Below are 14,110 nucleotides of genomic sequence, written 5' to 3'. Positions count from 1 at the left end.
CAGCATTCTACACGGCTGGAGAAAGAGGAGAAAAGAAGGACTGGGATGAATTCCACACAGCTAGTAGCTTTAAATCGATACCAGGTCCTCAACGTAGAAACTTTGAAAAATACCTCTCGAGATCCAGCAGCTCCAAGGAAACAGAGAGATGTACAGGATGCGGATGGCAGCTCAGCCTAACATGTAAGAAAATCAAGCTAACCCTCAAAGAGTTCTCCAACTACCCAAGGAAAACAGACAATCCTTACTGTAGATTCAATACTAAGAAGAATCGAAAGAAAATTCTGCCAGGGACAGGATGACAACAGGATAGTGGGCTGCCTTCCCAAAGCTGAGACACAAGACCCCACTCTAAAACTGGATAAGCTGCTGAAGTCAACAGGCAAGGATCTATTGGAGATAGTCCATATAGGCACTAATGACACTGTGTCGTGGAATATCATGCAGATAGCAGATGACGTCAGGGAACTTGAAAGCATGCAGAAGAAGAATGTCCACGCAATCTTCTGTGAAATCCTCTCTGTCCCACATGCGAAGGAAGACCAAAGGCAGAAGATTCTGGAAGTGAACCCCTGGCTAGGTAAGCCATGGAGGGTGGAGGGTTTTGGTTTCATGGAACACTAGTACACCTTCTATGGGGAACGGGGGTTGTATAGTATGGATGTATAGTACGGAAGGCCTCCATCTCAGTAGAAGGGGGACCAATTTTCTCTAGCCAGCCTGTCCCCAGGTAGTCAGGAGAGGATTAAACTAATAGCAAAAGGGTCAGAAGATCTGAGTGCTCAGCACAAAAATCGAGATGTTGAGAACAAAATTAATCAATGAACCAAAGGGCATGAAACGAAGAAATTCCTGAATTCCCTGCCCGCCAATGCTGGGAGGCTGGGTAACAAACAAGAGGAGTTGGAATTGCTCATTTAGAAGCATAAATTTTTATCTAGTTGGTATTCCTGAAACTTGGTAGGATGATTCGCAGGACTGGAATGTTAAAACAATGATTATAACCTACTTAGGAAGGACTGAGTGGGCAAAAGGGAAGAGGAGTGGTCCTCTATGTCAAAAATGGCATTAACTGTTCCCAATTCACTGATTACCTAGAAGAAATGATCTTGAATGCTTACGGATCAATGTCCTAACAGATAAAGCACAAGACGTGGTATTAGTTGGTGTCAGCTACAGACCACCAGATCACTCCAGGAAATAGGATGACCACCTCCTAGCGCACCTATCTATAAAGAATAGGAAAAAAAGCTGAGTGATCATGGGAGATTTAAATTTGAGTGACATATACTGGAGGTCTCATGCTGCCAGTGCTAAAACATTCTTGGAATTTCTAAACATTATAGATGACAATTTCCTAACTCAAAAAGCACTGCCAACACAAGGGAAATCTTTATTTAGACCTTGTCCTAACACATAAATCACAGAACTAAAAGTTAATGGTAGCATAGGTACAACTGATACGACTTGATCATATTTATAATGTGCAAACTATTTTGAACCAGAGTAGCAACCGTGTTAGTCTGTATTCGCAAAAAGAAAAGGAGTACTTGTGGCACCTTAGAGACTAACAAATTTATTTGAGCATAAGCTTTCGTGAGCTACAGCTCACTTGCATCCGATGAAGTGAGCTGTAGCTCACGAAAGCTTATGCTCAAATAAATTTGTTAGTCGCTAAGGTGCCACAAGTACTCCTTTTCTTATTTTGAACCAGATCAGCTGGAAGGAAGAATTCAATCAGAAAAATATGAATGATAATTGGGACTCGTTTAAGAACACCTTATTAGATGCCAAATAAGACACAAGGCTGTGCCATTTAAAAAAAAACAACAACCTGGTTTAGAGGGGAAAGCAGTTTATAAAAATAAATAAATAACATAACTTAAAGGAAGAAAGAGAAAGTTGATATTAATGAACATAAATCAGAAGTTAGGAATTGCAGAAAATTGATAAGGGAAGCAAAGGAACATAAGTAATAGTCGATGGCCAGCAGAGTTAAAAAAAACCCGTCTTCTTACTGTCCTTAACTATATTATGAAAAAATAGAACAACAGTCCTGGTCTATTACTAAATGGAAATGATAGAATTATCAATAAGAATGCAGGAAAGGCAGAAGGGTTCAATAAATATTTCTGTTCTGTATTTGGGGATAAAACAGATTAGATAGTTTTATCATATGGTGATAACACTCTTTCCATTCCATTAGTATCTCAGTAGGATGTTAAACAGCAACTATTAAAGTCAGATATTTTAATATCAGCAGGACCAGGCAACATGCATCTGTGAGTTTCAAAAGAGCTGGCTGAGGAGCTCATTAGACTGCTAATCTTCATTTTCAATAAATCTTGGAGCACTGGGGAAGTTCTAGAAGGCTGGTAGAAAGCGAATGTTGTGCCAATTTTTAAAAAAAGTAAACAGGACGACCCTGGTAATTATAGGCCTGTCAGCCTGACATCTATCCCAAACCAGATATGGAGCAGCTGATTTGGGACTCCATTAATAAAGAATTAAAGGAGGGCAATGTAATTAATGCAACTCAACATGGGTTTATAGAAAACAGATCCTGTCAAAGTAACTTGATATCTTATTTTTATGAGACTACAAGTTTGGTTGATAAAGGTAACAGTGTTGATGTAACACTTTGACTTGACTTTTTGATTAAAAAATTAGAAGGATATAAAATTAACATGACACACATTAAATGGATTAAAAACCGGCTAGCTGATAGGTCTCAAAATGTAATGTTAAATGGGGAATCATCAGTGTTTCCAGAGTGGGTTCCCAGAGGGATCAGTTTTTGGCCCTACGCTTTTAACAATATGCATTTTAATATGGCTAAACGTATACATCTAGGAACAAAAAAATGTCAGCCATAATTACAGGATTGGGGATTCTATCTGGGGAAGCAATGACTCCAAAAAAAGATTTGGGGGTTGTGGTGGATAATCATTGAACATGAGCTCCCAGTGTGATGCTGTGTCCAAAAGAGCTAATGCAATCCTGAGATGCATAAACAGGGGAATCTCAACTAGGAGTAGAGAGGTTATTTTATCTCTGAATTTGGCACTGATACAACTGCTGCTGGAATACAGTGTCCAGTTCCAGTGTCCACAATTCTAGAAGGATGCTGATAAATTGGAGAGGGCTCAAAGAAGAGCCATGAGAATGATTAAAGGAATAGAAAATGTGTGTTATATAGAGACAGATTGAGCTCCTTGAGTCTATTTAGCTTAACAAAAAGAAGGGTAAGGGGTGACTTGATTACAGTGTAAGCATCTACATGGGGAACAAATATTTAATAATGGGCTCTTCAATCTAGCAGAGAAAGGTATAACAAGATCCAATGGCTGGAAGTTGATGCTACACAAATTGAGACTGGAAATAAGGCATGAATTTTTAACAATGAGGGTAAATAACCAGTGGAGCAATCTACCAAGGGATATGGTGGATTCTCCAACACTGCCAATTTTTAAAATCAATATTGGATGTTCTTCTACACAAGATCTGCTGTAGGAACTCTTCTGGGGAAGTTCTATGGCTTGCGTTACACAGGAGGTCAGAGTAGCTGATCACGATGGTCCCTTCTGCCCTTGGACTCAATGACTGAATTTATGAATGAATTTAGAGTGGGACAAATCACATTTTTAACTGACAGACAGCCAAGATCCATGCAGTTTAACCCAATCACATAGAGGTTATGTTCTTACTCAAAGGCACTTCTCCTAATGGCTCATATTCTAAAGTCACTCCCATGTTGAAGGCTGCAACTAAGTTTCCATTACAACCCGGGATTTGCTCCCGGGCTCCACCTAACATCAACAAACAAAGCTTCAACACTGTAGATTAAGCACAACAAACTACCTGTACCTTGGACCTTTTTTTTTTTTTTTTTTTTTTTTAAGTGAATTGGACAATGTTCCTCTAAATGACACCCTAAAACTAAATAAAAGGTGTTCACCAGCGGGCAAAATGTCTAATACCTACCTCCATTTTATGTCAAAGAAATGGAAAGGACAGAGATAAAACATAGTTTACTGGACTTTTCTAGATGAGACCAAGAATCTCAGAGGACAGGATCTGGAAGCGTAAGCTGTTCTTATGACGTCAGAGTCCATATTTCCAATGCACCAGTAGAAACACAGAAATAACCATCACCGATAGCCGTTCCCGTCACACAATCAGCAAGGCACAAATCACCCAGAAGATGAACAAACAACATGATCCCCACTCACACTGAAGTGAAAGAGGTTTACATGTACCAGCTGGGGCAGTTGGAGATATGGTAGAAGCTAGAAAAGTTAACATCATGGTACATAACTTCTGGGGAAGAAGACAGGAGAACATACTCACATCTCACACGAGCCTCTTCAGGTTGAAGGAGTTTCCAAATATCATGAATTTTGTCTAGTCCAAAATTTTTAGGCCCCTAAACAGATAAAGATTTTCTTAAAATTGACCTAATTGAAGGTTATACTTAAAGTTTACAAATGAGCTAGTTTCCTGCCAAAATGTATCAGATTCACTAGCATGCAAATAGGAAAAACAACTCAAAAGACTCAAAGGTGAAGCTATATTCCTAAAATGCACACTATAGTATGCATGATCAATATGAAGCTAGAAATAAATAATCTAGCCTAAAACTAGTGGATGATCCCAGATGACACATAGCAACCAACCAAAAACACACAGAATGAGCAATGGAAAACAAAATCCCAGCTGGTCATCATGTTTTGTGGCCAAGAATGTATTTTGTGGATTAGTCTGCATTAGAACTGGTTGGGAATTTTTTAATCGAAATGATTTTTCAAGAAAATGCAATTTCAATTAAAAAACAACAAAATACAAAACTTTCCTTGGGAAAATGTCAATTTTGCAGTAAAATTTTCATTTTCCAACAATTTTCAGTTCAAATAGAAATATTTCTGTTTGTTGAACTGAACCAAAATGTTTCATTTCAAGTCAGTTTGACATTAAATTGCATTTCCCCTATTTTACTCCATGGAAGTTGTAGTTCTGGGTGCTTCATGACTATTCTTCCATATAGCCTTGGCTCCATGGCTGGACTTCATCTCCCATGATGCACCACATGCTGTCCCCTCTGAGCTGTGGGATGCATCATGACATCATGAGGGAAGGGAGCAGAAGGAGACTCCGCCGATTGAAAGACATGGGATGCACTGTCATAGGGTTGGGGGTTCCACGACCACCGCGCCCAAGAGAAGGAGGCGGGTGGTGGTGGTCGGGGACTCTCTCCTCATGGGGACTGAGTCATCTATCTGCCGCCCTGACTGGGAAAATCGAGACGTCTGCTCCTTGCCAGGAGCTAAGATTCGCGATGTGACAGAGACTGCCGAGACTCATCAAGCCCTCGGATCGCTACTCCTTCCTGCTTCTTCACGTGGGCACCAATGATACTGCCAAGAATGACCTTGAGCGGATCACTGCGGAGTACGTGGCTCTGGGAAGAAGGATAAAGGAGTTTGAGGTGCAAGTGGTGTTCTCATCTATCCTCCCCGTGGAAGGAAAAGGTCTGGGTAGAGACAGTCGAATCGTGGAAGTCAACGAATGGCTACGCAGGTGGTGTCGGAGAGAAGGCTTTGGATTCTTTGACCATGGGATGGTGTTCCAAGAAGGAGTGCTAGGCAGAGTCGGGCTCCACCTAACGAAGAGAGGGAAGAGCATCTTCGCAAGCAGACTGGCTAACCTAGTGAGGAGGGCTTTAAACTAGGTTCACCGGGGGAAGAAGACCAAAGCCCTGAGGTAAGTGGGGAAGTGGGATACCAGGAGGAGGCACGAGCAGGAGCGTGTGAGGGGGGAGGGCTCCTGCCTCATACTGAGAAAGAGTGGTGATCAGCAGGTTACCTCAAGTGCCTATATACAAATCCACGAAGCCTGGGAAACAAGCAGGGAGAACTGGGAGTCCTGGCACAGTCAAGGAATTATGATGTGATTGGAATAACAGAGACTTGGTGGGATAACTCACATGACTGGAGTACTGTCATGGATGGATATAAGCTGTTCAGGAAGGACAGGCAGGGCAGAAAAGGTGGGGGAGTTGCACTGTATGTAAGAGAGCAGTATGACTGCTCAGAGCTTAAGTATGAAACTGCAGAAAAACCTGAGAGTCTCTGGATTAAGTTTAGAAGTGTGAGCAACAAGGGTGATGTCGTGGTGGGAGTCTACTATAGACCACACGACCAGGGGGATGAGGTGGACGAGGCTTTCTTTTGGCAACTCTGAGAAGTTACAAGATCGCAGGCCCTGGTTCTCATGGGAGACTTCAATCATCTTGATATCTGCTGGGAGAGCAAGACAGCGGTGCACAGACAATCCAGGAAGTTTTTGGAAAATGTAGGGGACAATTTCCTGGTGCAAGTGCTGGAGGAACCAACTAGGGGCAGAGCTCTTCTTGACCTGCTGCTCACAAACCGGGAAGAATTAGTAGGGGAAGCAAAAGTGGATGGGAACCTGGGAGGCAGTGACCATGAGATGGTCGAGTTCAGGATCCTGACACAAGGAAGAAAGGAAAGTAGCAAAATACAGACCCTGGACTTCAGAAAAGCAGACTTTGACTCCCTCAGGGAACGGATGGGCAGGATCCCCTGGGAGAATAACATGAGGGGGAAAGGAGTCCAGGAGAGCTGGCTGTATTTTAAACAATCCTTATTGAGGTTACAGGGACAAACCATCCCGATGTGTAAAAAGAATAGTAAATATGGCAGGCAACCAGCTTGGCTTAACAGTGAAATCCTTAAAGAAAAGGAGTACTTGTGGCACCTTAGAGACTAACCAATTTATTTGGGCATAAGCTTTCGTGAGCTACAGCTCACTTCATCGGATGCATACTGTGGAAACTGCAGAAGACATTATATACACAGAGACCATGAAACAATACCTCCTCCCACCCCACTCTCCTGCTGGTAATAGCTTATCTAAAGTGACCACTCTCCTTACAATGTGTATAATAATCAAGGTGGGCCATTTCCAACACAAATCCAGGGTTTAACAAGAACATCGGGGGGGGTAGGAAAAAACAAGGGGAAATAGGCTTGAATAGAGACTGGGAGTGGCTTAGTCATTATGCAAGGTAGCCTAAGTTAATTGTATACAATTTGCAAATGAATTCCAATTCAGCAGTTTCTCGCTGGAGTCTGGATTTGAAGTTTTTTTGTTGTAAAATAGCAACTTTCAAGTCTGTAATCGCGTGACCAGAGAGATTGAAGTGTTCTCCAACTGGTTTATGAATGTTACAATTCTTGACATCTGATTTGTGTCCATTTACTCTTTTACGTAGAGACTGTCCAGTTTGACCAATGTACATGGCAGAGGGGCATTGCTGGCACATGATGGCATAGATCACATTGGTGGATGTGCAGGTGAACGAGCCTCTGATAGTGTGGCTGATGTTATTAGGCCCTGTGATGGTGTCCCCTGAATAGATATGTGGGCACAGTTGGCAACGGGCTTTGTTGGAAGGATAGGTTCCTGGGTTAGTGGTTCTGTTGTGTGGTATGTGGTTGCTAGTGAGTATTTGCTTCAGGTTGCGGGGCTGTCTGTAGGCAAGGACTGGCCTGTCTCCCAAGATTTGTGAGTGTGTTGGGTCATCCTTCAGGATAGGTTGTAGATCCTTAATAATGCGTTGGAGGGGTTTTAGTTGAGGGCTGAAGGTGACGGCTAGTGGCGTTCTGTTATTTTCTTTGTTAGGCCTGTCCTGTAGTAGGTGACTTCTGGGAACTCTTCTGGCTCTATCAATCTGTTTCTTCACTTCCGCAGGTGGGTATTGTAGTTGTAAGAATGCTTGATAGAGATCTTGTAGGTGTCTGTCTCTGTCTGAGGGGTTGGAGCAAATGCGATTGTATCACAGAGCTTGGCTGTAGATGATGGATCGTGTGGTGGGTCAGGGTGAAAGCTGGAGGCATGTAGGTAGGAATAGCGGTCAGTAGGTTTCCGGTATAGGGTGGTGTTTATGTGACCATCGTTTATTAGCACTGTAGTGTCCAGGAAGTGGATCTCTTGTGTGGACTGGACCAGGCTGAGGTTGATGGTGGGATGGAAATTGTTGAAATCATGGTGGAATTCCTCAAGGGCTTCTTTTCCATGGGTCCAGATGATGAAGATGTCATCAATATAGCGCAAGTAGAGTACGGGTGTTAGGGGACGAGAGCTGAGGAAGCGTTGTTCTAAATCAGCCATAAAAATGTTGGCATACCGTGGGGCCATGCGGGTACCCATTAGCAGTGCTGCTGATCTGAAGGTATACATTGTCCCCAAATGTAAAATAGTTATGGGTAAGGACAAAGTCACAAAGTTCAGCCACCAGGTTAGCCGTGACATTATCGGGGATAGTGTTCCTGACGGCTTGTAGTCCATCTTTGTGTGGAATGTTGGTGTAGAGGGCTTCTACATCCATAGTGGCCAGGATGGTGTTATCAGGAAGATCACCGATGGATTGAAGTTTCCTCAGGAAGTCAGTGGTGTCTCGAAGGTAGCTGGGAGTGCTGGTAGCGTAGGGCCTGAGGAGGGAGTCTACATAGCCAGACAATCCTGCTGTCAGGGTGCCAATGCCTGAGATGATGGGGCGCCCAGGATTTCCAGGTTTATGGATCTTGGGTAGTAGATAGAATATCCCAGGTCGGGGTTCCAGGGGTATGTCTGTGCGGATTTGATCTTGTGCTTTTTCAGGGAGTTTCTTGAGCAAATGCTGTAGTTGCTTTTGGTAACTCTCAGTGGGATCAGAGGGTAATGGCTTGTAGAAAGTGGTGTTGGAGAACTGCTGAGCAGCCTCTTGTTCATATTCCGACCTATTCATGATGACAACAGCACCTCCTTTGTCAGCCTTTTTGATTATGATGTCAGAGTTGTTTCTGAGGCTGTGGATGGCATTGTGTTCCGCACGACTGAGGTTATGGGGCAAGTGATGCTGCTTTTCCACAATTTCAGCCCGTGCACGTCGGCGGAAGCACTCTATGTAGAAGTCCAGTCTGCTGTTTCGACCTTCAGGAGGAGTCCACCTAGAATCCTTCTTTTTGTAGTGTTGGTAGGGAGGTCTCTGTGGATTAGTATGTTGTTCAGAGGTATGTTGGAAATGTTCCTTGAGTCGGAGACGTCGAAAATAGGATTCCAGGTCACCACAGAACTGCATCATGTTCGTGGGGGTGGAGGGGCAGAAGGAGAGGCCCCGAGATAGGACAGCTGCTTCTGCTGGGCTGAGAGTATAGTTGGATAGGTTAACAATATTGCTGGGAGGGTTGAGGGAACCATTGCTGTAGCCCCTTGTGGCATGTAGTAGTTTAGAAAGTTTAGTGTCCTTTTTCTTTTGTAGAGAAGCAAAGTGTGTGTTGTAAATGGCTTGTCTAGTTTTAGTAAAGTCCAGCCACGAGGAAGTTTGTGTGGAAGGTTGGTTTTTTATGAGAGTATCCATTTTTGAGAGCTCATTCTTAATCTTTCCCTGTTTGCTGTAGAGGATGTTGATCAGGTGATTCCTCAGATTCTTTGAGAGCGTGTGGCACAAGCTGTCAGCATAGTCTGTGTGGTATGTAGATTGTAATGGATTTTTTACCTTCAGTCCTTTTGGTACGATATCCATCTGTTTGCATTTGGAAAGGAAGATGATGTCTGTCTGTATCTGTACAAATTTTTTCATGCTAAATACAAAAAAGAAGCTTACAAAAAGTGGAAGATTGGACAAATGACCAGGGATGAGTACAAAAATATTGCTTGGGCTTGCAGGAGTGAAATCAGGAAGGCCAAATCACACCTGGAGTTGCAGCTAGCAAGAGATGTTAAGAGTAACAAGAAGGGTTTCTTCAGGTATGTTAGCAACAAGAAGAAAGTCAAGGAAAGTGTGGGCCCCTTACTGAATGGGGGAGGCAACCTAGTGACAGAGGATGGGGAAAAAGCTAATGTACTAAATGCTTTTTCTGCCTCTGTCTTCACGAACAAGGTCAGCTCCCAGACTACTGCACTGGGCAGCACAGCATGGGGAGGAGGTGACCAGTCCTCTGTGGAGAAAGAAGTGGTTTGGGACTATTTAGAAAAGCTGGACGAGCACAAGTCCATGGGACCGGATGCGCTGCATCCGAGAGTGCTTAAGGAGTTGGGGGATGTGATTGCAGAGCCATTGGCCATTATCTTTGAAAACTCATGGCGATCGGGAGAGGTCCCAGATGACTGGAAAAAGGCTAATGTAGTGCCCATCTTTAAAAAAGGGAAGAAGTAGGATCCTGGGAACTACAGGCCAGTCAGCCTCACCTCAGTCCCTGGAAAAATCATGAAGCAGGTCCTCAAGGAATCAATTCTGAAGCACTTAGAGGAGAGGAAAGTGATCAGGAACAGTCAGCATGGATTCACCAAGGGCAAGTCATGCCTGACTAATCTAACTGCCTTCTATGACGAGATAACTGGCTCTGTGGATGAAGGGAAAGCAGTGGACGTGTTGTTCCTTGACTTTAGCAAAGCTTTTGACATGGTCTCCCACAGTATTCTTGCCAGCAAGTTAAAGAAGTATGGGCTGGACGAATGGACTATAAGGTGGATAGAAAGCGGGCTAGATTGTCGGGCTCAACGGGTAGTGATCAATGGCTCCATGTCTAATTGGCAGCCGGTATCAAGTGGAGTGCCCCAGGGGTCGGTCCTGGGGCCGGTTTTGTTCAATATCTTCATAAATGATCTGGAGGATGGGGTGGATTGCACCCTCAGCAAGTTTGCAGATGACACTAAACTGGGAGGAGTGGTAGATACGCTGGAGGGAAGGGATAGGATACAGAGGGCCCTAGACAAATTGGAGGATTGGGCCAAAAGAAATCTGATGAGGTTCAACAAGGACAAGTGCAGAGTCCTGCACTTAGGACGGAAGAATCCAATGCACAGCTACAGACTAGGGACCGAATGGCTCGGCAGCAGTTCTGCAGAAAAGAACCTAGGGGGTTACAGTGGACGAGAAGTTGGATATGAGTCAACAGTGTGCCCTTGTTGCCAAGAAGGCCAATGGCATTTTGGGATGTATAAGTAGGGGCATTGCCAGCAGATCGAGGGACATGATCGTTCCCCTCTATTCGACATTGGTGAGGCCTCATCTGGAGTACTGTGTCCAGTTTTGGGTCCCACACTACAAGAAGGATGTGGAAAAATTGGAAAGAGTCCAGCGAAGGGCAACAAAAATGATTAGGGGACTGGAACACATGACTTATGAGGAGAGGCTGAGGGAACTGGGATTGTTTAGTCTGCTGAAGAGAAGAATGAGGGGGGATTTGATAGCTGCTTTCAACTACCTGAAAGGGGGTTCCAAAGAGGATGGATCTAGACTGTTCTCAGTGGTAGCAGATGACAGAACAAGGAGTAATGGTCTCCAGTTGCAGTGGGGGAGATTTAGGTTGGATATTAGGAAAAACTTTTTCACTATGAGGGTGGTGAAACACTGGAATGCGTTACCTAGGGAGGTGGTGGAATCTCCTTCCTTAGAAGTTTTTAAGGTCAGGCTTGACAAAGCCCTGGCTGGGATGATTTAGTCGGGGATCGGTCCTGCTTTGATCAGGGGGTTAGACTAGATGACCTCCTGAGGTCCGTTCCAACCCTGATATTCTATGATTCTATGACAGTCACAGGACCATGGGGCATCATGGGAGATGTAGTCTAGCCAGGGAGCCCAGCTAATAGGGAAGAACGAGGCCATGAGACACTGGAACTACAATTCCCTTGAGACAGCGGGGCACTAAAGGGAACTGCAGTTTGATGTTGCAATTTGGTTCAACAAACCAAAATGAAACATTAGTTTTGATAATGATGAAACGTTTCATTTAAAATTCAAAAGTGTCAAAACAAAACATTTCCTCATTTCCAAATCAAGATTATTTTATTTTAGTTGTTTTAGTTTTTCATTTCAGGAAATTTTGGGGCTTTTCAGTCCAACTCAGGATGCAAAAATAGTGACACATCAGAATTTCCCACAGCCTGGAGATTCCAATTTTTCTTCAGCTTTAGTTTACAGCTTCATGACTAAAGGGAGGGCAAAATGGTCTAGTGCTTACAGCACAGGATTGAAATTCAAAAGATCAAAGTCCTATTCCTGGTTCTTCCACAGACTTGTTGAGTAACCTGGGCAGGTGACTTAACCTCTTTGTGCCTCCAGTTCCCCACTGGTACAACGCGAATAACTCCCCCATTTTGCACAGGGATTGGAGGGCCTTAATTCATAACTCTTTGTAAAACACTTTGAGCGCTTCAGAAGGATTGTGCTATTCAAGTGTGAAGTATTATTCTTAAAGTGCATCTGCAAAATTTGAGCATGCAGAAACATGAATAAATGTTTATGCTTGTACTAGAAGTGCACACCCATTTTTTGCAGATGCAATTTGGTATGAATTTGGAAACCATGACTCCCAAAACTTTCTAGTCCTCTTTATCTGCAGACCTGAAAAAAATTCTACAGAGAGATAAAATGCCAAAAATCAAACACCCTGTCGATACTACTAGCACCTGTTCAGTTGGGTTATGATGATGAACATTTTTTCCAGGTTTTACAAAATGCTCAACAGATGAAAGCCACTAGGCTCCTGTGTCGACAATTTGACTATTAAGAAAGTTAACTGAAACCACAAGAACTAAGTCAAAGCATTTGGTGCTGGCTTAACTCTGCTTTCACGGAAGTCAATCGGAGCTTTACCACGGACTTCAATAGCAGCGGAGTTAGGCCAATGCTGAGTGCACTGATATGCACCAATAACTTTTAAAGACCAACGTACACCTAGAGAAACTTGGGAATTAAGAATTAGATTTGATACTACCTCCTTCACAGAAGTATAACTGAAAATTAGGTGTCACTACAGAAGGGAATATTCACCGCTTCACCTTAATCCACTATAATACCCTTTTCCCATTAGCGAGTGAGCAGCTGCTCTCACCATGAATTACTTTGCTTCGTGACTTAACAAGATCATATGCTATGTTCAAAAAAGAATTAGATACGTTCATGGAGGATAGGTGCATGAATGGCTCTTACCCAGGATGGGCAGGGACGGTGTCCCTAGCCTCTGTTTGCCAGAAGCTGAGAATGGGCGACAGGGGATGGATCACTTGATGATTCCCTGTTCTGTTCATTCCCTCTGGGGCACCTGGTATTGGCCACTGTCGGAAGACAGGATACTGGGCTAGATGGACCTTTGGTCTGACCCAATATGGCCGTTCTTACGGACTCTTGAGGATCTAGGACACTTACTTCAAGACAAGCGTTTATACTTGTGACTGAAACTGCTTAGAGAGAGGAGGACCCCCAATTAGAGTCATTTCAACGCCCCCTCCCCCAGAAGCTTTCACAGCTTCCAAATACAATATAAAAAATCTGCCCTACCCCAAGCAAGTGTATTTTTGTTGGTCTCTCTCCTCCAGTAATTGTCACTGCGTTCTCAAATACATTCAAATTGCCCCGTGATAAGAAAGCAGTGTTCCCAGTCATGCTGCCTCTGACATCACCTGGGAGATGGAGAAAAGGCCCAGTAAGCCAGTGCATGAAGAAAAGCAAGTATGACTGTGACGGTGGCCCCCATAAGGCTTTATGGAAACATGCTTATGAATATATATGACATAACTGGAATATGTTCTATGCTACATATGCCATGTAACATACCTATGTAAAGGTTATGACCTACTGAATCTATTAATCCTATTTGTATGCATGTATCATTTTTGTATTTGAAGTTATGAATATTGGCCGTGTACTGGCTTGATTTCTAAATAACCTTAGTAGAGCATTTGGTCAGTTTCCGGAGAAAGGAATTTGCAAAGTTAAGTACCCAATCAACAAGCACTTAAGGAACAATGCATCTTGGAATGCTCCAATCCACATAAGAAGTATTCCTGGAGACATTCAAGATAACATGTGGGCAATGGCTTCTGCCTGTAAAAACTGTGAATCAGGCATGGACATGTGACTTGCCCAGGTGACTCCAGAACTCCATCTTGGAGCTGGACTTTGCATAGGAGAGAGGAGGGGGTTGGGAGACCCCTCCATTTTGTCTTCAGCTGGCTAAGGAGATAGCCTCTCCATCCCCAAGGATACCTGAAAGAAACTGGAACAAAAGACAGTAACTACAGGGCGTGTGAGTGATTGCTGGAC

At 43.5% G+C, this 14,110-nt stretch overlaps 1 protein-coding gene across 6 annotated transcripts in view; it reads right to left on the bottom strand.

Annotated features, from left to right (window-relative positions):
- The window catches only part of FBH1 (F-box DNA helicase 1), a 47,852-nt gene that overhangs the window by 6,739 nt on the left and 27,003 nt on the right, over positions 1 to 14,110 (bottom strand). For 5 of the 6 annotated variants that reach the window (XM_048836724.2, XM_048836727.2, XM_048836722.2 and 2 more), the window contains exons 15-16: positions 13,346 to 13,467; positions 4,351 to 4,426 (exon numbers count right to left, since the gene is read on the bottom strand). The exons of the other annotated variant lie outside the window; for it this stretch is intronic. In XM_048836724.2, coding sequence (XP_048692681.2) covers positions 4,351 to 4,426; positions 13,346 to 13,467 — 198 coding nt within the window. The remainder of the gene's footprint in view (positions 1 to 4,350; positions 4,427 to 13,345; positions 13,468 to 14,110) is intronic. 6 annotated transcript variants of the gene reach the window in all.

The sequence above is a fragment of the Caretta caretta genome, chromosome 1 (genome assembly GCF_965140235.1).
Source record: "Caretta caretta isolate rCarCar2 chromosome 1, rCarCar1.hap1, whole genome shotgun sequence".
Classification (NCBI taxonomy): Eukaryota; Metazoa; Chordata; order Testudines; family Cheloniidae; genus Caretta; species Caretta caretta.
The sequence above is the reverse complement of the archived record's forward strand: the minus strand, read 5'-3'. Positions and strand labels throughout refer to the sequence as shown.